The sequence below is a fragment of the Melitaea cinxia genome, chromosome 25, assembly GCF_905220565.1.
Source record: "Melitaea cinxia chromosome 25, ilMelCinx1.1, whole genome shotgun sequence".
Classification (NCBI taxonomy): Eukaryota; Metazoa; Arthropoda; class Insecta; order Lepidoptera; family Nymphalidae; genus Melitaea; species Melitaea cinxia.
In genome coordinates, this window is record NC_059418.1 from 7,107,945 (window position 1) to 7,134,695 (window position 26,751).

General features: G+C 35.0%; 1 protein-coding gene across 1 annotated transcript; it reads left to right on the forward strand.

Annotated features, from left to right (window-relative positions):
- The first annotated feature begins 230 nt into the window (after positions 1-230).
- Positions 231-8,711, forward strand: LOC123666081. The gene is made up of 9 exons (XM_045600289.1): positions 231-239; positions 383-517; positions 3,034-3,171; positions 3,321-4,082; positions 4,790-4,920; positions 6,063-6,188; positions 6,797-7,054; positions 7,718-7,831; positions 8,611-8,711. Exons 1-9 carry the CDS (start codon positions 231-233, stop codon positions 8,693-8,695), a joined length of 1,758 nt encoding a protein of 585 aa, XP_045456245.1. The 3' UTR covers positions 8,696-8,711.
- The last annotated feature ends 18,040 nt before the right edge of the window (positions 8,712-26,751 follow it).

Genomic DNA, 26,751 nt, shown 5'->3' on the forward strand with positions numbered 1-26,751 from the left:
AAATTTAAATGGGACCGCATGACGAGCACCCGATTTCGATAAAAAAAATCATATCACTTGTAAAATTCGGTAAAGGTTGCTTGGAAGAAATCGCTGGTAATGAGATTATGGCATTAGGCCTTTTTTACTTTTTCTTTTTTTTTTTTTTTTTTTTTTTTTTTTTTCTCAACGGACCCTCCAGTAGGATTTTCTCCCGTGTCCGAAAACACAGTACACAACAATCGATACAAATGTCTGTCGTGAGCGGGAATCGAACTCGCTACCACCATCGCATCAACCAGTGCAATAACGTTGCGCCAACGCGTCGTCAATTGATTTAAATCTTCTAGTGTACAGTTAATACTATATTAATATTATTATTAAACATTTTATTCTGTTACAGATAAATAAAAATATGTTCCAATACGAGTACGAGAAGCGACCGCCTTCGCGCGATAGTCACGCGACAGTGGCGCCACGCTGGCACTCGCGCCCGTTACCGCCTCGACCTGAAGACACGTTGCCTACTAAAACTAGTGTAAGATCACCATTATAAATATGTAAAAAAACTCGAGTTGATAGTTCAGGAGAATCAAAAACAAAAATTAAGTTATTCGTGGCTTTAAAAGCACTTAGGAATCGTTATTTTATAATTGTGTTTTCTTCAATTACATCGACAAGTAATACAACGTGGGTAGACGAAAAAATAATTAACTAAATACACAATGTTAAGGATAGTTTAAAAAAGTATTTGTTGGATCTCGATCAAATTAAATGGGTCCTCGCGACCAACACATGCTTTCAATTAAAAAAAAAGAACATCAAAATCGGTACACCCAGTAAAAAGATATGTTTTTTGATATCGGTAGAAAAGTCAGTCACAAGAAAAATAATATTTTTTTAATCGATCTGATGTGAACCGAATTCAAAAAAGGAGGAGGTTCTCAATTCATCTGTATTTTAACAGACTTCAAAAAACGAAGTGGTTCTATTATACTTTTTGAATAATCTTTGATAACGCGTAACATCTACTTAATTGACTATTTTTTTGAAGTCGTTTTTTTTTTTTCATTTGCGAGTAAACACAATTATTTGACACAAACCTTGTAATGAGAGTAACGAAATAAAAAAAAAAAAACATATAATTCGGTGCAGTCATTCATCTAGGCGATCCGAGTTTATTTATATGGATATTTTGTATATTGTATATGTATTGTATCATAGGCTGTGTGGTTATGGCCTTAAGAATATAGCCACCCCCTCTCTTAATGTGGGTGTCGTAATAGGCGTCTATGGGATAATACAGTTCCATTACCACCTTGGAACTTGAAAATTCGACCGATGGTGGGATAATCATCGAACTGCTGGCTTTGAAATACACGGGCCGAAGACGGGCAGCAGCGTCTTAGGTGTAACAAAACCAGCCCTGCGGTCGCCAACCCGCCTACCCAGCGTGGTGACTATGGACTACACACATCCTTTCACGACATTTTTGGCGCGAACTTGTGGAGGCCTATGACTAGCAGTGGACTGCAATAGGCTAAAGTATACTTATTACAACGTGGTTGCGTTAACGGAAGCTGTAACCGGGGACTTAAATGCTATCAAATATTACGTCACTTATTAAGACACTGTTATTGGTTTTAAAATCGAATTAAATATTGCTTATACTTTGTGTTATAATGAGGATTAAGAGATAGTTACTGCTTTATGTAACTCCATTAACTTTATACATAAAAATAAAAAAAGAGTGTTCTTTAGACCACACGATTTTTTATATATAACTAGGTTAGCAAATAGGTAAGCGTACGGCTCACCTGATGGTAAGCGATTACCATAGCTTATAGACATCTTAAATACTAGTAGCATCACAAGCGTGTTGTCGACCCTATCCCCAGCGTAGCAAGCTTAACTCGTAGCTCGCGCCCGGGGCACAATACCTTTTTAGCCCCCCTCATACGAAAACCGTATAATATTACTAGCTGTGCCCGCAACTTTGTCTGCGTGGAATTTAACAAAAAAGTTATTGTTCAGTTCGCAGTTATAAGATAAATAAATTTTTGACATAAAAGTAGCCTAAGTTACTTCTTATTTTATCAGCTATCTGCCAGTGAAAGTCCTGTCAAAATTGATCCAGCCGTTTCAGAGATTAGCCGGAACAAACAGACAGACAAAAATTGTAAAAAATGTTATTTTGTTATAGGTATGTACCGTGTATACATCCATAAGCATTTAGTAAAAGGCCCCGACACTGTCAAGAAGTTCTGACCACTTTACTCACCACAGAAGCACAACAATGTCTGTCAATGTCTCGAGCTAATAACAAATTCATCCTTCCTTACTTGGGTTGTCTGGAAGAAATGGCTAAATAGCCATAAGTCCGCCCATTGTACCTCACAGTCTGTAACTGTCTTTAAATATGTTTAATGTTTAAAATGTAGTTGTTCTGTACAATAAAGTATTAATTAATAAATAACCGTGCTATAAAGCAGTATTATTTAACCGTTTTCCTCCGTGAGGTAAAGATACCACAGTCGAACTGTTCCAAATTTTCTTGCCTTTTAAATTTAACGAACCTAACAATCTTAAATACACCGATGAATCTACGACTATAAACTTGTATCATTATATAATTATAAAATAATTTAGTTCAAGCTAGGACAACAAATCGGTGTTCTATTTTCACGATGGTATTCAAAACTCCAGCTAACTCTTATTTGAGTATTTTTAAAATTACTTGATCGTAGCTCAAGATTCGATGCTACCAGGACACTCCAGAAAAAATTTATAGCCCTGCATCCCATATTGTGACATGGTCGAAAGCATTTGTCTACGCCTGTCTATATACTTCGACAATCTTGATAACCTCCGTTCGATAGGAGACAGTTCGATTTCATGGGGTTATACTCGTAACAATATATACTGTATACAAGACATACTTATAAGGTATATGAATTAAGCTACAGTTTCTTTCATTTGTCTTAAGAACTAATTACCAGTTCTAAAGATAAAGTTTATCCTGATTTCTGAACTTTCAACTGGTATATATTTCAGGTGCCATTAAAAGTATGGATAATAGCCAGTGCCTCCTGTTTCGCGGTCTGCGGTGCTCTAGTGCTGGCCACAATCGTGATCACCAGGTGGGGGGCTAGCGAAAGCTATGCCCCTAGAGCTATGTTCGCTGAAGCGAGGGTTAGTTACTGTTGTAGTACTAAATTTTCCTGGCACCTTGGTTGGTTTTTTATCTTTTTTTAACTTAAAATAACATATACATATTTAGAAAAAACTATTTAAGCTTACAAGCCTTCAACAAAGATTCATGTTACTAAAATTCTTCACAGGAACCAATATACGCAAATCCGTACCCAGAACCTCGAACAACAACAACGGAAGCTGACACAGCATCTCAAGAAATAGACAACGACATTCAATTTCCTATTCTAGAAAAACTTTCGATATTCAAGAACATAGTCGCAAATCGGGACAAAAAGAAAGAAGAAAATAATCTGATATTTAAACCGCAAATACATCCAGCTCACGACACCTCCCTGCATCATCCAGAAAGAAAAATCGAGAAGAAGGACCAAGCGAAACTGCCTCAAGATTTCGTCCACCCAAAAGTTCCTGAATTCAAACCTACCCTTCCAGACGTGTTTATAGAAGATTCAGGAATCAAGTTGTCTGATGGTTACATCGCTGGTTTGAAGAGAGTTGAAGACAATTACGAAGAATATTACAATGATGAAAACCTTTACGATGATTATATGCAAAGCAATAGCATGACAAACTATTTGATTGAAAAGGTCCAAGAATTGCACGATTGGATCACAAGTGATCCTGACTTTGATAATAAAACGGAAAAGCGGAATTCTGGGAATGAATTCGGTCAACTATTAAAAGCTTTGAATGAAAGTTTGATCGAGGGCAATGTAACGATAGTGATGAGTAAATTAAAAGAAATATATTTGGGTGAGAATTTTACAATATCAAATCAGAGTAGGAAAGTTATTTTGAGCAATAGTACGAATTTGCTCTCATTTGGAATACTCACTTTGGATGTGATGCTGCTTCACAATATTCAGCTTATGGCTTGGGAAGCTCAAGTGAGTTGTAGTTTTCATTTCCTATTTTAAATTGATTATAAGCTATACACACATTTTACAATAGTAAATCATCTATACAAATAAATATAATTGGATTGTCTGTTTGTAATATTGAAATAACCGTTTTTTACTAAATGCATATGGATGTATACACGATTCATATGCCAAAATGTCATTTTTTTTTAATTTTTGTCTGGCTGTCAGTCTGTCTGCCTGTCTGTGTGTCTGTTTGTTTCGGCTAATCTCTGAAACGGCAGGACCGAATTTGACAGGACTTTCACGGGCAGATAGCTGATGTAATAGGGAGTAACTTAAGCTACTTTTATTTTTATTATAGCTCTACGAACTGAAAAATAACTTTTTTGTTAAATTCCACGCGGACAAAGTCACGGGCACAGCTAGTATAAAAATAAAAATAAAAAGTAATAAAATCAATAAACGGTTTCTCAAATTAGGATATGACCAAGAGAAATAGAATCCATATGTACAAACATAAAAATAAATATTGTGAAAAAAAAGGAATCGCGCATGACTTCCAAACGACACCATCAAATTGGATTTATTTTTACTCGTTACTGTTATGACAAAGCATGCGTAAAATAAAATATTAAAAAAAAAACGACATATTTCAAAAAAAAAGGTACGAAGGTCCACTATTCAAGTGGCTAAAATCAGATACACTTTATTAAAATGGCTTTTGTTTACAGGAGTCAGCTCGACACAAAATGTTGAGAGATCCAGACGTGTTTGCATTTAACGCGCTTTTCATGGAACCTGGTAAAGTAGAGGCTAAAAGAAACGAGATTCTCCACCAACACGACAATTTATCTTCCTATGGGTAAGTTAAGAGTGACTCGTTTTACTTACGTTAAGAATGTAAAATTAAATATTCATTAAAGGGGAATGCCCATACGTGGTTTCCTCCTTCCACGTCGTTGTGCCTAAACCAAATTAATATTAAAAACTAAGTTTTTAATTTACACTAGCCATCGTAAAATACTTAGCCATAACTTCGACGGATAAGAATCCACATATTAAGCAGTAATTTATTCATTTCCGTTTTACTAGCAATTCCAAAGTATTTTTTGTTATGACATTTGAATCCTCAGTATTGCCATTTTCGTACGAGCGTATCGACTCACCAAAGTATAATCGATACACTTATATTTATTTTATTAAAATATCGAATTGGCAGTTCATAATAACATGTTAAATAATAAAGAAAATCAATTTTTATTTGATAATAATATGAGTTTATTTGATTAATCTATCTGAAAGTATCCTGTTGTAGTGTTTTTCAATCATAATCGATTAATCGATCTACAACTACAACTGGCAACAATGCGACATTCACTTGAAAGATGTCAAATAAGTCAAATGTGAAACTGTTTCGTTTTACTGATTGAAACTCTTTTAGCCATTAATTCTAAATTCATTCATTTTACTGACGTACCTTGAGTTTAAGCAAACTGAAGCATTAACTTACTTGCATTCAGATCATATTCAAACATTTACAGATAGTTAAAACTTCAAATGTAAATAAAAATACTAAATGAATGAAGGATAAGAAAACCACTTTTGTTGTGACTTTTTTTCATTATACCCGTCGAGCTATAGAAACAGCGTTTTTTTAATTAAATGTACACTAAGGAACCTACAAAATGTGGTAAATATCATCATGGCACAAAATTTTTCAAAGCGAAACTAAAGTCCATACTGCGGTGGGCATTCTCCTTTGTCTTCAAAGCCATTTTAAACCATCATTATGTGTAATGTTTAAATAAAATATCTTATATTTATATAATGTATGTACCTATGTAGCAATTGTGGAAGCTATTGAGGTAGCTATTGCGGTAGGATACATTTCACACATATAGCATACCGTCTGGGAAAGTACCTCAACCTTGATCAATCTTGTCAAAGAGAATGAAGGTCAGCGATATTGTCTTGCAATTGTAAAGAAATAATTTTCCGTTCTAGGAAACGTCAAAATCGTCAGGAAGATGATTCAGATTTTGGTAAGAATCTTCTGGAAAACGTGCTGGAAATCGGTATGAGTACAGCCCGAGCTGCTATACACTTAGGCAGAGCGTTCAAAAATACTAAGTGAGTTGTTTAAGTTACTGTTATGTTCATTTTAATATCTACCCGTTGGCGCAGTTTTCTGTCTCCTTCATTTTTGATCCATGGTACGATTCTTATTCTGAAGCTAGGTCCTACATAAATAAATATTTTCATATGAATCTTTATATTAAAATATTCGATTATTTAGCTTTATAACGCAACGGTCACAGCCATGGATTGTACCTGTTGCGCTGGCAGTTGCGGGTTCGATCCCCGCACATGACAAACATTTGTATTGGCCATACAGGTGTTTGCCGTGATCTGGGTGTTTGTGCAGTCCTTGTGGGTCTCCCCACCGTGCCTCGGAGAGCACGTTAAGCTGTCGGTCCCGGTTGTTATCATGTACACCTGATAGCGATCGTTACTCGTAGTAGGGGGGACTATATCCGCCAACCCGCATTAGAGCATCGTGGTGGATTAAGCTCTGATCCTTCTCCTACATGGGGAATGAGGCCTATGCCCAGTAATGAGATATTACAGGCTGAAGCGTAGCTTTATAACACAGCTGTTAGCTATATTACAGGTGTTAAGTTACCTACAATCATTTGTGTAAGCTAAAGATATTTATTATTATAATTATTTGTTTCCAGAATCGTCCTAAACCAATTAGCTAACAAAGAATCTCTTAATGCCAACATACAAAATCAAATTTCAAGAAACATTGATGCCAACACTCACGCGCTAAACCACCTCCAAACGTCATTCAACAAAAATGACAGTTACAGTGTTGCAAGTGGTAATAATGGGATTTACACCGATTTGGACTGTGTTTGGCTCTTATATTGTAAAAATCTCGTTGCCACAGCAAAATTAAACGCACCTTATGGAACAATGGCTAGGATTAATGGGTAATTATTTAATTAGCATAAATGAAAGCATTTCTAAATCGCTTTTTTATACTAAACTAGCTGAACTTCGAATTGCTGTTTTTTTGCTATATTGAGTTCAAAAAGGAGGTTTCTAATTCGTATGTACGTTTTTTGTATATGTGCTACCTCATACTTTTTTACTAAGTATGTCAATTTCGATGTACTGGTGCTTGTCATGTAGTCAAATTTGATTGAGATCTGATAAGTAGTTCTTGAGGTATCTCTAATAATGTGTATGTATTTAATTGATTTATTTTTCTACCTAACAATAAGTTGTCGTTGTAAACGGAAGTCGGTTTTTTTCTTTTGCAAGCAAACACAATTATCTCTCATACACACCTTTGACTTGAACTTGTCTTGTTTGGCATACACATAAATACATTTCGACAATTCATTTTTTTTATGAGATGATAAATAGTACTGCTGTAAAGGTGTGTCGTGTTCCTGTGGTGAGTAAGATGACCAGATCTTCTGGGGAAAGATTAGGGGTAGGGTTGGCAACGCGCTTGCGATGCTATTTCTATACATTATTATTATAATACTAAATTATTACACTTCTTACTGACTACTATCTCTAACGTAATTTTAGCTTATTAAGATGTCGGTTAAGAATGTACTAACAGTCAACTAATGGTGTTTTAGATTGGCTTTGAGAATGCTGACTGGAGAATTGCCCACCGACAGGGCATTCGATACCATGCTCTATGAAGTTATGACGGGATGGACTGAGCTTAAATGTAACGATATGTTTCCGAGGTAGGAGTTCATTTGTGTATTTTACTCCTTATTTATGATATATTTTACTTATAGCCTTTATAATTAAATGTAACCTGCTTAAATATTAATATAATTTAAGCAGTTGGGATCGATTGGTTGGCAACGATTGGGAAAGTACCTCAACCTTAGAAAAGATCACAGCTAAACAGTATTGCTTTAAAGCAGTATTGTGTTCCTGTGGTGAGTAAGGTGACTAGATCTTCTGGAGAAGGATTAGCGGTAGGGTCGGCAACGCGTTTGCGATACTATTTCACGTGGAATTTAAAATTAATAATCAAATCTGTAACTTCAATCTATTTGATACAGTAAAACTATAGAATTACTATCTGAAACTTTTGCCTTATACTATTAGGGTGGTAATATACGGTCTGCCTGATGGTAAGTAGCAACCGTAGCCTATAGACGCCTGCAATACCAGCATTTCAAACGTATTTTTGACCCTACCTGTGATCCTCCTGGGACTTTAGCTGTCTTACTCACCAAAAGAAGAAAAATAATTAGAGTTTTCGTTGCAACCAATGCTTTTAACTATATTTTTGATAATAATTAACTGAGATTTGTATCTGGTAAATAACCAGTCAGTTCCTACAGAATACAACACTATTTGAGAGCAGAATTATTTTTGCCTGCAACTTTCTGTAAGGTTGAGGTACTTCGCCAATCAGGCTGTTCTGGATTTTGAGCAAGATTTTCCCTGCCTTGCACTACCTCAAAAATACATAAAAAATATTTAATTTAAATTTGTTTTTTTTTTTCAGATGCAGCAAAGCAAACGCAGCCAACGTTGTACTAGAATCAATACTCCAGCCATTGAGAAAGTCACAATCTTCTAACAGATTGTAATAAAATACAACTAAATTAATAGTATTTTACTGGCAATACACGTGCGAATAATTCGCACTAAATAAGTAAAAAAAATACCAATCGTCAATCATGTTGACGTTGTTTTAAAATTAAAGCCGTCATATACATAATTTTAATAATGAATTAATTTACAAAAACAAAAGCATTAATATTTTTTTGTTGTTGTTGATGCCGGTAGAACAAGCAATTATCTATAAAATGATATATAATTTATGTGCAGTAATTGTGAGGCTTTTTCAAAAAAGGGAGCCAAACATCTTAACCTTAGCATATGTCATCGACAAGTAATAGAACGCGGTAGACGAAAAAATAGTAAAGCTGATACGCATGCTTAAAGATAGCTCAAAAAAATAAAAAAATTGGTTATCTGTAAAGTTGGTTTACGGACGATAGTTGAACGTGACAACGTCATAACAAAACATCTCCTCAGACGCACAGGCCAATCGAGTGGAAGAGAGATAGATGCGGCGCAAGCGTACAATGAGCGTAACGGGACAATGAGTCATCCTTCATGCTCCGGGCGTACTCACAAAGGGGCGCCAAATATACCGTATAACAAAAATTGCTGAACATAATATTAATTATAAGTGTTGTAGAGGTGTTATTTGTATTTTAAATGTGAAACTTTTTTAGAATCGTTGATTTCAAATTCAATGAAACCAAAATGCGACACAACAATAAAACGAACACCCAAATGTATAGGATAGAATTAGATAGAATAACTTACACACTATTTTCTATTCTCAATGAAAAAAAACTCTCGTGGGCTACTTTCAGAAGTTTTATTTCTGCCGTGTGTGAATTTGCACAGACTTGACATAACATTATTGTACATTTGCGTTAGAAAAATAGATAGCCATCGTTTTCAATTAGCTTCGGGGCCATCCATTAATCACCTCACATGAATCATGTGACATAATTTTTTTTCGAAATGAACATCGATCAAACAGTTTTGAAAAATTACAAAATATCGAAAAAATAAATGGTCGACTTCTGATACTAGTATAGCGAGTCTCAATTCGAAATCAGAACAAAATAAACTTTAATAAAATTTATTATTAGGTACGCTTCAACCTGTAATATCCCACTACTGGGCATAGGCGTCTTTCCCCGTGTAGGAGAAGGATCAGGGCTTAATCCACCACGCTGCTCCAATGCGGGTTGGCGGATATATATATCCCTACTATGAGTTACGATCGCTATCAGGTGTATATGATAACAACCGGGACCTACGGCTTAACGTGCTCTCCGAAGCACGGTTATTAGTTTAGGGGTCATTAATACTTCGCACGTTAGGTGGTCACAGAACACTATTACTCCGGACTACCGGATTAGGGGGTCTTCGAAGTGTCACAGTGTGCGGCAAGGAGTGGGGAAGGGCCCTAATTTTTTTTTGGGATTTTATGACCTTTTATTTTCAACCTTTAGGTCAAGGAAGGGCCCTAACATTTTGTAACATCAAATATATAATTGCCAGTATTAAAATAACTTAAGTTTGAAAACCTATGTTGGATCGATGTTGATTTTGTTAAAAAATAATTTAAAAGTAGAAAAACTGCCTAGTACTATTTCTAATTTGAAGGCAATATCTGTATCCCAGTGCAGCTTGATTGTTCTTACCAATAACGGCCATGATTTTATATGATGTGAGGAATCAACCACCAGTTGTATTTTCATTCTTTATTATTCATTATTTAATGATTCGTTCATTTACCTTATAAGTCTAAAATATTCACTAAATCTTGGCACCAGTTTTATTTGTTATTAAAAAAAAGTTCTAAACTATGTTTTTATTGTGACCATAGACTTCTTTAATAAATATTTTATTGAATTTTTTAAATTCATTTTGTAATAAAAACGTTTAAAGTTGTTAAAAAAATAAAGTTAGTCTATGGTCAAACGTTTATTGTAAGGTTTAGTTAAGTTTTTTCTTATTAATAATGTTTTATCGAAGACATGGCAGAATTTGTTACAGACTGATATAATAAATAGTTTTTATATGTTTTTTGTTTTTGATTATTTTACTTAATGGTACGACCAAACAAAGTTCGAATATGTTAACCCTTTCAAAGTATAGCTGGAAATATCTCACGTAGTGTCCCCCCTCCTCTTATTTCCTAACAAATTCAATCATCATCATTATCATCACTTCAGCCTATCGCATCTTCAGCCACTGCTGGACATAGGCTTCCACTAGTTCGCGCCAAAAATAGTGTGAACTCATGTGTGTTGCCCCTAGTCACCACGCTAGGCAGGCGGTTTGGTGACCGCAGGGCTGGTTTTGTCGCACCGAAGAAAAAATTAAACTTACCGTAACAGTAACCAGAACAAATTCAATAGGGTTGTTTTTTACTTCTCTGATTCCTGGCTTAAATTTACATTTTTGAATGTTTCTCAGACTTTAAAGTTTAAAATTTATTTTATTGTACCTTATACCGTAAGGTTATTATTTTCTTGCAAAAAAAATTTGTGTTGCTTAAAATTTTATATTGACGTGATTATTTTTATTACTAAAATTATTCAAAAACGGGATATTTACCATGTTACGTATTTAGTGCCAGTGTAATATAATAAATATTAATTCATAAAAAAAAAGAAAAAAAAGGAACACCAATATTCTAAATAAACTGTTTAGTGTATTCATATTAGAAATGGCACTTTTTTTCTACTGGCAGGGCCATCTAAGCTCCATGGGCAGGGCTGACGCAATAAATTAGGGAAACTTTTATTACACTACAACTAGTTTTATTAACGTTCAAGTTACATATTTCGTGGGTGTATTTCGTATTTAAATAAAATAAATTAGGTTGTCTGGAAGAAATGTCTAAATAGCCATAAGTCCGCCCATTGTTCTTCACAGTCTGTAATTTTTTTTAAATGTGTTTATTGTTTAAAATGTAGTTGTGGTGTACAATAAAGTATAAATAAATAAATAAATAAATAAAAATAAAAATGTATTTTGCCCCGGGCGCGAGCCGCGAGTTAAGCTCCCTACGCTGGGGATAGGGTCGGCAACGCGCTTGCGATGTTTCTAGTGTTGCAGGCGTCTATATCGGTCTATAAGCTACAGTAATCGCTTACCATCAGGTGAGATGTACGCTTGTTTGCCGACATAGACATATTTAAAAAGATACATGTAGCTCATAATGATTTATCTGTAAGAAAAATGCGATTTCATGTTTTTAAAAACAGCTAAGTTTCAAAAAGCTGTGGGACCAGCGATCGTTGTTTAATCTATGCATATATGTATAACAAAGTTATTATCGGTCATTGTCTTGAAATCTATATTAACACGAAAATATAAAAATAGTTTATTAATAGTAAAAAAAAATTACTGGGTATTGTTCCGTGTTCCTGGATACCCCACTCATGCAACGTGGCTTACAATATCAATCAACATACAAAATATAAAACTGTTAATTGTCGCGGGTCCGACAGTGCAAGGTGGATTGCCGGCCCGCGGCTACGTCATAGGCTCAGGCGTCATAAACAACTCATACAGACCTTCGTACCGGATAATGGATATATATATATTAGTAGCTATTACTTACGTCGTACGTAGCGTCTTCGGTGCGACAAAGCAAGCCCTGCGGTCACCAACTTCACGCCATTTTTGGCATGAACTTGTGGAGGCCTATGTCCAGTAGTGGACTGTGATAGGCTAAAATGATGACGATGATGATGATTACTTACTAACTTTGAAATACCGTAATCTCTTTTTTATATTGGTGATTATTTTGTTCGAGGTTCTTCATTTCAGCCTGTAACATCCCACTTCTTGACACAGGCGTCTTTCTCTGTGTAGGAGATGAGTTGGAACTAACTATATCTTATAATCATAATTTCTTAATTTTTTTTTGTCAAAGTTGACAAATCGAGTCTACAATATTTTCTTGTGGTTCAAAACATAAATCATACACTAACCATACAGTCAATGGCGTAGCGTAGTGGGCCCCGGGCGGCACTTATTAGAGGGCGGCAAAATTTAACAATACTTAAATAATAAAAATATTTTTTTAACTTTGAACCGTGTTATATTATTTTTATTGCAACTACAAATTTGGACCGATTGAAAGGAGCACGTAATTAAAAAAAAATGTGTAGAGCCCAACCGCTGAACAGAAGACATCACTCCTCTACCATCTACAACAATTTCAACTAACAATTTCAAATGCCTAACAGACCAGCTGAACGGTTAAGACTCAACCGAACCCCTGAACCTTCAACGAGCCTGCAGATACCATCTACCTCACAGCACTACCCCCTTATAGGAAGAGAATCTAACAACCCCGGAATACATATTATGCTTTGAAAATCATATACATTGTGTTACAGTGTGGGCATATGTGCATGTGCTATAGTTGTGGGGTAAAGCAATGGAAGAAAACGGGGAACGGTCACGGTGTGGGGAGGTAATCAGAAACTATTCCCACGTATAAATCGTGGTGAGATAATCCTGATGATTTTCATACTCAAGCAGTGTGCATTCTGTACTTCTAAATTAAACTTAAATATAGAAATTTAATTATTTTTAAAGTATAACATTTTATGTTGTTTTTTCTGTAAAATCGTACATAATATAACAGCATAGTTGTATTAAAACTTGTCAATAAATGAAAGTCATTAATTTCTAGATAATTTTGATATTAAATCCTTATATATAGGTAGGTACTATTGCAATAAAATTTGATTTAATACTAGACAGATTTCAAATATTCTCTCACCAATCGAATTTTACAAATCACTGCGCCACATAGACTATATTTCGACGAGAGAAAATGGGACTGTCAAAGTCGCGGGCAAAGGTGCTTTCCTTCTTTTTACCTTCTTTCTTAATAAGGAATTGTAAGAAACTTAAATAGAACGCATTATTCAGCCTAATAAATAAAAATGAAACAAACACCAAAATATGATTATTGTTTTTTTTTTACATTTGGTAATTATAAAAGATAAGTGAGATAATAAATAATAATTTTGTTATTTGTTATCTAATTTAACTCTTTTATTATTTTCTGTTATTATTATGGTACCAGTCTATGTATGTTTCAATTTAATATTTTTTATGTGTCAGATTAAAGTCGATCAAGTCTTCGAAACTTATGTATTTTTTGGACGTAACTCCTTAAAAATACGAAATACCATTGATGCTGACAGTGATGCTGGAGTGTTTGTGACGCTGAGAGTAACGTTGAAAAAGTTGTTTTTACAGCGCTTTCAGCTGTAACTGTAGATATAGATATAATAGTAGAGACGACTAGTGAGTTTCAAGTTATAATTTGATTTCAATCTTTTATTGTTTTAATTAATTATAACTTGATTCTTTTTAAAAGAACATTTTAATATATAAATATTATAATCACTCTAAAGATTTCAAATTTAGTAGTGTATCGGAGCTGAAACACAAGCTTTTATATATAATAAAATTAATCGGTCTCAGACCATTTTTTATATTCCTATTAAATTAAAATGGCACCAACAGAATTCTTCATTACATCCAATAAACTTCCCACAGCGTTATTCGCCGTCCTTATAATATCATAAAGATTTAAAATCCTCTGATCGCTCCACAGATGCTTATTTCTATTCATATCATGGTTCAAATTTTTCATATTAGCATCCAGAGTGTCCAAAGTCGATACGATATAACCAATCCTGAAAACACCGTCAGTTGAAAATACAGCTTTTAAATTATTAAGCGAAGCTATTTTATTCTCAATTTCGCGAAAACCTTCGTTTATATAACGAAGAAGTGTCTCCTTAACTTGACTATTTACGATTGGATTTGTATCTGTGTACATTCGTCTTCCGTTCTTTTCTGGTTTATCTATTTTTTCTTTATTATCTGTTGCATTATTTTCTTTACTGTGTTTTGAAATAATATTTTTATCTGTTGTGCTTACTCTTTCTTTAGAGGTATCTTTTTTATTTTTTTTCAAGTCGTATATAACAGTTTCATCTTTCGATTCTCTTTTTAATCTGTTTTTATCATCACCAGGTTGTACTACATCGCGTAATGGTCTAAATACGTTTTCGCCATTTTGCTTTGCAACATCAAGTGCCTTCGTTAAAATTTTTGTCAGCTCTTCTAGAGCTTTTGTTAACTTACACTGAGTTTCGATAGAATTTAATTTATTAATTTTTTCGTACTTATTTTTTGAATTAATTTCTTTATTACGTAAACCATTATTCATCAAATCGTAAAAGGCCAGATCGTTACTAACGTGAAATCTACCTTCAGAATCAATATTATGATAGTCATCTAATTCTTGTGAATTAAAATCAATTGTATCTACATTTCTTTGAAGTCGATTCCAAGGTGCGCTGATGTCCCGTAGAGTGTTCGCGAATACACTGCTTAATGTATCTGTAAACAATAATTTTAATTTTAACCTCATCACAGTTGGGAATAACAGAAAATAACCTGCTCAAGATCTGGAACAGCTCAATAGCGGAAATAGTTCAACCTTACGGCAGATTCTAGACAAATAGCACTGCTTTCAAGAAGTGTTGTGTTCATGTGTCAGTAAGGTGAAGAGGTCCTGCAAGGGACGGGGGTAGGTCGGCAACGACCATGCGTTGATGCTGATGTTGCATGCGTTCACAGGCTTACGGTAACTACTTACCATCGTACCGTACGGACCGTCCGTTTGTGGCGATAGTACCAGTGTAAAGTGATAAGGGAAATTATTATTAAGTTTGCCTATCCCTGCGGTTAATTTTCAGATATTAATCTATACTAATATTATAAAGAGGTAAAGTTTATAACTTTGTTTGTATGTAGGGGGTAATCTTCGCAAATACTGATCCGATCATGAAAATTCTTTCACTAAAAGAAAGCTACACTATTCAGAAGTGACATAGGCTATATTTTATTGTAATTGAACAAAAAATTCAGTAAATAAGAAAAAGATTAAAATATAATATCAAAATGGTAAATAAACTAGCGCCATCTATCGCTATTAGGAAACAATTTATTAGTCTTTCGACGTTATTAATTTAGTCTTATTTTAGTCTATCGACGACGTTTTCTCGATTTTTGATTGATGGCGTTGGAGCAACATATTATTTATTTCAGTGCTACAAAATTTGTTCTTTAAAGTATGTTATTTGTTTCTGTAATTTAAAATATTAAATACACGGGAGCAACATATTATTTATTTAAGCGCTATAAAATTTGTTCTTTAAAGTATGTTAATTGGTTTATATAATAATAATTAACGCCCAACGAAGTGAGCACGGGTCGGCTACCCTCGGTGTAATGGTCTTTGAAGCCGAACTCCTCCGGAAAGACTCGATCGATTTTTTTTTAAATAATGTTATAAAGCTGCAAAAAAAATTCTTTAAACGCGCTAATCAGAAGCTACTGATCCGAATTAAAAAATTATTTTTGCTTTTGACATTCGATTTACCAAGGAAGTCTAAAGGCTATTAGTATTTTATTACAGTTTATTTCTCAAACTAACGCGGCTGAAACCATGGAGCAGAGCTAGTGTAGTTAAATGAGAGTGGGTGGTAAAGTTCTTACTGATTGGTGGTTAGGGTGTCCCTATCCAGAAACTAATTTAAATTGCAAAGCAACACTCGCCTGGGCACAATATTATGTATAAATTATGTACATCCCTGCTGGAAATTCCAAATAAAAAAATGATGATTTGTATGGGAAGTTATTGTAAACTATTGTGTGTTTGAAACAGGGATTCCAAACCCCAGAGCAGAAAGCAGTTTCACTGCAAACTGCTGCAACGGTCTAGTCTATAATATTAATATTTTTTTACGATGCGCGCCTACTCTGTTATGAAAAACCGACACCCTGAAGTTAGTTAGTCAACGAATAAGAAGTTAGCAACGTGAAATTAGCTAACCAAATAAGTATAGCTTCTTACGTGCGTACATAAGTACACACACACACACACACACACACACACACACACACACACACACACACACACACACACACACACAATGAAATTAATGTATTTGACCTCAAACAAAAAAACTAGTTTACTTTAACGTAATCGAAGTCAAGAAAATACTCATTAATAAGGATGACTAATAAAAAACTAATCGTCACATCTCGATCAAATTCAAACATGTTAACACGACAAGCACCTTATGAATACAAAGAAAAAGATTCGTCAAAATTTGTACACCCAGTTGACACCCAGTAAAAAGCAGTGAAGTAACACAGATAAAAAATACAGTCCTTTTTCGTAACTACCGTAATGCACAGCGGGAAATAACCCTTACAAAAGATTAGAGCTAAATAATCTGCTTTCAAGCAGTGTTGTCTTCCTGGGGGTAGGGTCGGCAACGCGCTTGCAATGCTTCCGGTGTCGAAGGGGTCTATGAGCTGCGGTAGTCGCTTGCCATCAGGTACGCCGTACCCTTATTTGTCGACCTGGTTGTATAAAAAAAGAAATAGAGGAAAAAATAATACTTACATAATAAAATTAATACGATCATCGCGCCGACTTCAGACTACTAGCAATGATTTGAAATGTGTAACTTTTTAAAGAGCTAAGCGTGTCCAATAAACAAATCAACAAAAACATAATTCGATTATACTAAACACGAAATAAATAATTGAACAATTATAGATTGTAATACAATGACGTAAATAAAAGTAATTGAATGGTTGAAAATAAATTCATTATAAATAAAATAAAGAATATAAATAAAATTAGCCAATTCTTACTTAGATCAACAAAGAATCATATTGTTTGCTCGCAAACGAAAATAACGCGACTTTATCTACCGATAAACGCAATATTAAAAAAAATTGGTTGTCTGTAAAGTCGGTTTACGGACGATAGTTTTACGTGATAACGTCATAAAGATAAATTGATGAAAAATTGCATACTTTTATGAATTGAATTGCATTATTATCACTGAATTATTTCGAACTGTTAGCTCTGACGTCACGCGAGAAGAGATAAATGTGTCACAAGCCAACGCTTGGGCCGATCGTTCCTCTCTATCGCTTGTCCCGCGCTCTCGTTTGCACGCTCAAGTCCAGGCGGAACGTGACACTTGTTCATGCGTGCAGTCGTTCATCGATTTATAAGACGTTATCACGTCAAAAATAACTCAAACAGTACTCGTCAGGTCACGACTAAATTTAAATGGGACTATGATAAGCTTTCGAATTAAGGAAGAATCAGCAAAATTGTTACACCCAGTAGAAAATTATGGGGTAACAAACACAACAAAAAAAGTTAAACTGGGAACCTCCTTGTTTCGAGATCACAATTAAATTGACTTTGTGGGTTATTAGGTTTACCCGCGACTTTGTTCGTCCGTTTTTAACAGCGTGATCCTGATACCGTGAGAATAATGGGATAGAAGTTGATGTTGCCATGTGATGCTCTCTTTTATTTTATTTTGAGATTTTCATTGTTTTTGCTAGTAATGATTGCCATATATAGCAGAAAAATGTCTGGTTATTTCGTATCTATTTGGGCGGTAGGTTACTCGTGCGCGGTAAATGTGGTTTTTTCCGCGTAAGTCCCAATGACACGGGAATTATGCGATAAAAAGTAATCTATATATTATATTTTTCCACAATCTCTTCTATCCTCCAAGAAAGTCCCATAAAAATTGGTTAAGTCGTCAAAAGGATTAGCTTGGACAAACAGAAAGAAATACAATAATTTTAAAATCGTTTGTTTGTATTTTTGTATCATCAATACATAATATATCATACTCGTAATTTTGTGTATATATTTAGGTGCCGATATAGGTATTGAATAAGTTCTGAATACTTTCAAATTTTTAGTAACCGACTGAGGTTGATTCCGAGTTTGAGGAGGTTCTCAATAAAACTGTTTTTTTTTTTAATGTTTTTTTTTATGTCACTAGGTTGGTAGGTAACAAGCGTACGGCTCACCTGATGGTAAGCGATTACCGTAGCTTATAGACACCTGCAACACCAGAAGCATCGCATGTGCGTTGCCGACCCAATCCCCAATCCCCCCAGGAGCTCTGGTCACCTTACTCACCAACAGGAACACAATACTGCTTGAAAACAGTATTATTTTGCTGTGATCTTCTGTAAGGTCGAGGTGCTACCCCAGTCGGGAGGATGTGTGTTACCTTAGAACTTTTTACTGGGTGGACCGATTTCGATGACCTTGTTAATTGAAAGGTGGCGCTTGTCATATTATCCCGTTTAAAGTTGATAGAGATTTCATGACTACTTTTTGAGTAATCTTTGATAACGCGTATTTACTTGACTAATTTTTGGTCTACCTACGTTTTATTACTTGTCGGTATAATTGAAGACGGATTTTTTCGTTTGCGAGCATAATGATTATGATTTTTAATAATGTGTATTTAATTGACTAATTTTTATTTTCATTTTTATTCTAAACGAAACTATTCTGTTTGCGACCCCTGCATGATACGTAAAGCGATCCCCACTATCGTCGAGCACTCAATATCCGTGCCGGTATATACTTATGTATTTATTTATTTATTTATTCTTAATGTACACCGAAATACAGACACATATAAAGAAAGATACAATACAAGATGTACAAAGGCGATCTTATCGCTAAATAGCGATTTCTTCCCGATAACCTTTGGGTACAGGACACGATACAGTAGCAGCGGTTAAGGTGTGCACATTAATGTATATTGTTATAGTCTATGGCGTAGCGTGGAAGGGCGTGACGCCTGGCAGCACACAAAAGGGCAAAATCACCACGACTTTCTTTCAATTGACAAAATATATAATTCCAAATCTCGTTCGCAATGTAATACACATAAAAATACAGTCTAATTGATAACGTCCTCTTTTATTGAATTTGGATAATGAACATAATGACACCTGTGCTTGCATTGAGTGTGTTAAATAATATTTGGTAATAAAAACGGTTATATGAGTTGCATAAGAATATATATTATAAAGTTTGTATTAAAAAGAAATTAATAGCTACAGCGCCTACAGCTCATTATTCGGTCTCGGATTACATAAATGATATAGGTGATTAGTGACGCTGTATTTCACGCAATTTGTATTAAAAAATGTTTTTTTTTAAGTAACTGCAGAGTTTCCTTTTGATTCCTCTTTGCAGAATCACTACATACTCGTAGTATAAAACAAAGTCGCTTTCCCTGTCCCTATATCCCTATGTATGCTTAAATCTTTAAAACTACGCAACGGATTTTGATGCGGTTTTTTTAATAGATAGAGTGGTTCAAGGGAAAGGTTTATATGTATAATAACATCCATTAAACAATGGAGAAAAATACTGTTATTTTTGAGGTTTCTAATGTGATGTCGTAAATAATTACATTTTTTCCGCTTACACATAGATCAAGTAAAAAAAGGTAGATAATGCGCGGCCTTTGTTGTTACTGAAGCCACAAAACTCGGCTCCTTCAAGTAAACACACGCGCTCACGCACACATATGCATCAAACTACGCTCATTTTCGTCAGTATCTCACGGGGCCTCGTACAGTAACTTTGCCTTCAAAATGTCGTTCTTATGTAATTAAATGGTGCAAAAACAATACCAAAGTGAATAAAAAGTCTAAAGAAATATCGTTTCATACGTAAGTACATACAAAACTTTATATTTCTTCTTATTCCAAAATAATATTGAGGTTATCCGGAACTTATAATTTCAATGTTCCGAAATGACGTACCGAGGGAGTGTTACCACTAATTTTTATTTCCATTAGCCCAAAATGTGGGTAAGTAAATTGTAGGCAATCATAGAAAAATAATTAAGTAGAAAGTGGACAGCATTATTGTTTTTTTTATCGTGTGATTTTTATGTTTTTCCTAAATTGAAGTCAAGTTAAATATGAATTTTTAACTCGTTTGTTTCTGTTTAAATTTGTGAATTAACTACTCATATTTTACTACTAAATATCATGATTTTAGGTTTCCAACGAATATTTTAATAGGAGATGAATGGGTAGCTGCTTTACGACTGAGCCGAAATGAACTACAACGACAGCCATCCTCATCTAGTTGGTTTGTTCAAACCATTTTGATAAAGCTGACATGTACAGTACAAAACGTGGACTTCGCAGAGTACCATCAAGTACATACTGCTACTTACTACTACGTATTTTAATGTTATATTTTTTGTTCTAGGACCTACCGGAGGAGTCTAAATCAGTCCTTAAGAGCCATTTCACAATTTTACGCTCTGCAAGTTTAGGTAAATTTGGTCGCATCGCGCGAGTCGTACGAGCCGCGCGATCTTTGTGCTAGTACGTATAGTGTGACAACCAAAAGACCATCGTGATCATTTTCTGATGTATAATAAAAATTATAACTATGGTATAAAATGTTTTTTACATAATTAATTTGTTAAAAATTTCAAGTATGTTATATAACAACAGTCAATAAATTTAAAATAAAATTAAAAAAATCAATTTTATGAAACAATTTTTTTAAATTGATTTAGTTTTTTCAGTTTACGAATGAATCTAATATTTACGATATGAATAAAAAAGCATTTAATGACATCGACACCGACAAACATATTAATTAACAAATAACAAGACAAACAGATTGAAATGCCTATTTGTATTGATAGTGTGAGAAAAGAAAATTATTATACAATTGTTTACAGAAATTATCATTATATTATTTTACAGTCATTTTCGTAATATGTTTATTTTATTTATATTTTATTATGAAAGTATCAAATGCGTTTTATCCGCTATAACAACAGGCGCTTGGCGCGTGTGAGCGAAAGAGACGGCTGCGCAGAATTTGGCGTGGACCTTACCTCTAAGAGCGCTAGCGCTCGACTGATTTACCGGGCTTGATGCGTGGCAATATATACTATATTTTAATTATTTAATATAAAATGTATTAAAAATAATTATATCTTTTAATTTTTTTTTTTTTTTTTTGTATTCCTTAATGATGTAAGTTTACTTTGATGAAGATAGTTCGTTAAAATTTCTTAGTTTTCTAAGAGAAATATCGCTTTTAAAATTGTACTTATTTGGAAAATATTCGTAACTTTAAATTTTTTTTATCGTTTAATAGAGATACAAATGGAATAAAAATCTATGATAGTGGACAACAAAATTATATTCCACATATTATGATATTTTTTTAAAATTGTTTCAACGTAGAGGTTATTGAAAAGTAGGACTTCAAAGTATACATTGCGACCGTTTACCCAGGGAGGAGGCTGATGAAAAGGTTAATAATTTTATACACATAATATAAATCAAAATTCTGATCTGACTATGGACTACAACAAAGGTTGCTCTATTATATTTCAAGAATATAAATTACATTATTGCATCCAACACTGAGATTAACGACGTCAAAATATTACAATTTCGCGGATTGTTACCGATTTTTGTGAAATGGCTCTTAACCAAGATTCGATCTTTGATACACCTAGAAATCATAAACTAAGTGAAAAGATAAAAAAACAGGAACTTAATTTTTAAAAAAATGTAAAAATAAAATCAATTTATTACAGCAAAGAGTTAGACGTCTTTAAAGCAGAAACTTGCCCCTCAGAGGAATCATCAATTACTTAAAAAAGCAAGTTTTCATTGACACAGATTTATATAATTAAATAAATCAAAACACGGCTACAATAGATTTATGTAATAATTTGAATCGAAAAAAGGAGTAAATATTTTTAAAACTATAAACAGGTTTTTATTTCCACATACCCATTTTACCTATATTAAATTAATTGTTTAATAAAAATTTTAGGGACTTTTTTTAAAAAGTGTCAACACTTCACTCACTCACACATCTTTAAAAAAGTGGCTTCAGTTTTCTGTTCTAGGTGCGTTATCTATATTTTTTACTTTATCTATGCGCTTACATTGCAAACGCAGGCTGAACCCTACGAGATTTATCAAAATAATGTACTAAGTATTGTACACATTGAAAAGGTCTACAGAAAACTCCGCTATGGTATATGTCTATCTCTTATGGATATCCCACAATAAAACTTTTTTGTCATTTACTTTTTACGACATAATGGCTAATTTTCAAAGCGATTTTAAGCAATACAGCATTAATCCTTATCTAATTAAATACCTTAAATACATTGTTGATTTAATATAGATCTATATGGCCCTTTACACCATATAATTTAAATGAGCATTTTCGAAGATATTACAGATTTAAAAATTGCGGGACGTAGCGTTTGGAAAATGACAATACTTAATAAAAACGTGCTTTTTAGCGCGACAGTGTATCAGTAATTATAGGTAAGTTACAATAAATAATTGTATGATACTATTTTTAAAATATAAATGAAAAATAAAATAAATAGGTAAAAATGTAAAGAGTAAATAAGTAAAAAAATGTAGTGTATGAATTTAGATATTCCAAAGCTAGCAGGAAATCTTCATGGTTTAGGGAAAGAAGAATTGTTTTTCTCTACCAATAGTTATCCCCGAACATACATTAAAAAAAATATATACACACACATATATATATATATATATATATGTATATACTACTATATATACTACTATATATGTATGTACTAGCTGTGCCCGCGGCTTCGCCCGCGTTGAAATTAGTTTGTCACAAAGTTTTCCCGGCAAACTTCCTGTGAAACTCTCATCAAAGTCGGCTTAGCCGTTCCTAAACCCTCCTCTTGAAGCCCTCTCTCCATTGGTGAAACCGCATGAAAATCCGTTCAGTAGATTTTGAGGGAATCGATCACATACGCTTTTGGGAACTTTGTTTTATAATATACTAACTGTTGCCCGCGACTACGTCCGCGTGGTTGTGAAGATATGCATTACTATTAAGATGCTTAACGCAAATTATTTTTTTATTTCAGTCACTTGAAATGTTTATCACTCTGAGTAACTTTTTCAAAGGCACAATTTAGTATAATTTAATAGTTATTTTTATAAAACCTATACACCACATTTTTCGTTTTATTTTCAGGCTGCAGTATAAATAACCTATCAGGCGAACTTATAGCTGCTGTATATGTTTCATACAAACTATCGATCCCAAGAAAACCCCTTTACCGGTGGAATATTGCAAAATCCGTTCTTAGTGGACGTCTACTAACTATAATCTACCTCCCTGCCAAATTTCATCTTTGTCCATCTTGGATGGATGGACCATCCAGCGGTTTTTGAGTTCTCGTGATTAGTGAGTCAGTGACCTTTCTCTTTTATATGTATAGATTACGATGTATTATATGGACACTTCTTCACCATCTATAGAGCATACATTTTAAATTTCAAGTCTTTTGTCTTAATAACATAGGACTTTCACTCAAAATTCAAACCCCTGTTTTATCCCCTTAACGGTCGAGTTTCATAAAATCCGTTCTTAGCAAATATTTACGCCCTATAAGAAACGTACCTGCCAAATTTTAAGTTTGAATCTGTTATAGTTTCGGAGATTTCGTGATGAGTGACTCAACCTACCGTCCCCCGTTTTAACCCCAAAAGAGAGTTGATTTCTAAAGATACATTATTTGGACACCTTCTCACCATCTATTAAGCATACATTTTAAATTTCAAGTCTCTTACTTTAAAAACATAGGACTTTCATACAAACGTCCAACCCCCGTTTTATCCCTTAAGGGATCGAGTTTGGCGAGTATTGGCGTGTTGGCGTGTTGGCGTGTTGGCGTATGGGCACATTGGCATGTTGGCGTGTTGGCGCATTGGCGCATGGCGTATTGGCGTGTTGGCGTATTGGCGTGTTGGCGTTTTGACGTGTTGGTGTGTTGGCGTATTGGCGTGTTGGCGTATTGGCGTATTGGCGTGTTGGCGTATTGGCGTATTGGCGTATTGGCGTATTGGCGTATTGGCGTATTGGCCTATTGGCGTGTTGGCGTGTTGGCGTATTGGCGTATTGGCACATTGGCATGTTGGCGTGTTGGCGCATTGGCGCATTGGCGTATTGGCGTGTTGGACTGTTGGCGTGTTGGCACATTGGCGTATTGGCGTATTGGCGTATTGGCACATTGGCATGTTGGCGTGTTGGCGCATTGGCGCATTGGCGTATTGGCGTGTTGGCGTGTTGGACTGTTGGCGTGTTGGCACATTGGCGTATTGGCACATTGGCATGTTGGCGAGTTGGCGTATTGGCGTATTGGCGTGTTGGCGTATTGGCGTATTGGCATGTTGGCGTGTTGGCGCATTGGCGTATTGGCATGTTGGCGTGTTGGACTGTTGGCGTGTTGGCGTAATGGCGTATTGGCATATTGGCCTATTGGCGTGTTGGCGTATTGGCGTATTGGCGTGTTGGCGTATTGGCGTGCTGGCGTGTTGGCGTGTTGGCGTGTTGGCGTTTTGGCGTGTTGGCGTATTGGCACATTGGTATGTTGGCGTGTTGGCGCATTGGCGTATTGGCGTATTGGCGTGTTGGCGTATTGGCGTGTTGGCGTATTGGCGTGTTGGCGTATTGGCTTGTTGGACTGTTGGCGTGTTGGCGTATTGGCGTATTGGCGTATTGGCGTGTTGGCGTATTGGCGTATTGGCGTATTGGCGTGTTGGCGTGCTGGCGTGTTGGCGTGTTGGTGTGTTGGCGTATTGATGTGTTGGCGTATTGGCGTGTTGGCGTATTGCATTGGCGTGTTGGCGTATTGCATTGGCGTATTGGCGTGTTGGAGTGTTGGCGTATTGGCGTGTTGGAGTGTTGGCGTGTTGGCGTATTGGCGTATTGGCGTATTGGCGTGTTGGCGTGTTGGCGTGTTGGCGTATTGGCACATTGGCATGTTGGCGTGTTGGCGCATTGGCGTGTTGGCGTTTTGACGTGTTGGAGTGTTGGCGTGTTGGAGTGTTGGCGTGTTGGCGTATTGGCGTGTTGGCGTGTTGGCGAATTGGCATTTTGACGTGTTGGTGTGTTGGCGTATTGGCGTGTTGGCGTATTGGCGTATTGGAGTGTTGGCGTGTTGACGTATTGGCACATTGGCGTGTTGGCGTGTTGGCACATTGGCGTGTTGGCGTTTTGACGTGTTGGTGTGTTGGCGAATTGGCGTGTTGCCGTATTGGCGTATTGGCGTATTGGCGTATTGGCATGTTGGCGTGCTGGCGTGTTAGCGTGTTGGCGTGTTGGCGTATTGGCACATTGGCATGTTGGCGTGTTGGCGCATTGGCGTATTGATTTCTCGATTTCTCTTGGATCCCATAATCAGATCCTGGTTTCCTTATCATGGTACTAAACTAGAGATATCTTTTTTACAACAAAAAAAGAATTATCAAAATCGGTACACCCAGTAAAAAGTTAGTGCTGATTTTCAAGAGTTTCCCTCGATTTCTCTAGGATCCCATCATCAGATCCTGGTTTCCTTATCATAAGTACTAAACTAGGGATATCTCCTTTCTAACAAAAAAAGAATTATCAAAATCGGTACATCCAGTAGAAAGTTATGCGGTATAATACAATGTAGGTCGGCGAAAAAAGCGTCAAGTAAAAACGCATTATTAGATATAACTCGAAAAGTAGTTGTTAGATCTCAAATAAATTTAAATGGGACCAATTGACACACACCACCTTTCGATTAAAAAAAAATTGTCAAAATCGGTCAACACGGTCAAAAGTTCTGATGTATCATACATAAAAAAAAAAAAAAAATCAGTCGAATTGAGAACCTGCTCCTTTTTTGGAAGTCGGTTAAAAACATCCTCCATTTTCGAAAAAACAAAGGCCTAGAAATATTAAAAAATAAAATAGAAAACAAAACGACTGACTTTTATTTAAAAACTTAAAATTATTTACAATTAGCTGAATGTACTCGTAATATTACGGTGTTGCCTGTTAAGGGGTTAATTACTCAAAAACTTGCGAAATAGTATAGTGTAGTAGTGTAGTAGTAAAGATATTCCTTGTATCCACTTTCTCAGTTCATTCACTATATATTCTTCATATTTTCTGTTTCTATTTGCTATCACTCACTCATCTTTTTCTCTATACACCCTCATCTTTTATGACAATTTACTCTCAAAAAAAATCACAAATACCAAACAAAAACTTATTTACAAAACAGAATTATTTATTTTATTTTATTTTATTTTATTTGGATAGCTTACAGCTTATTATAACTATACCTCA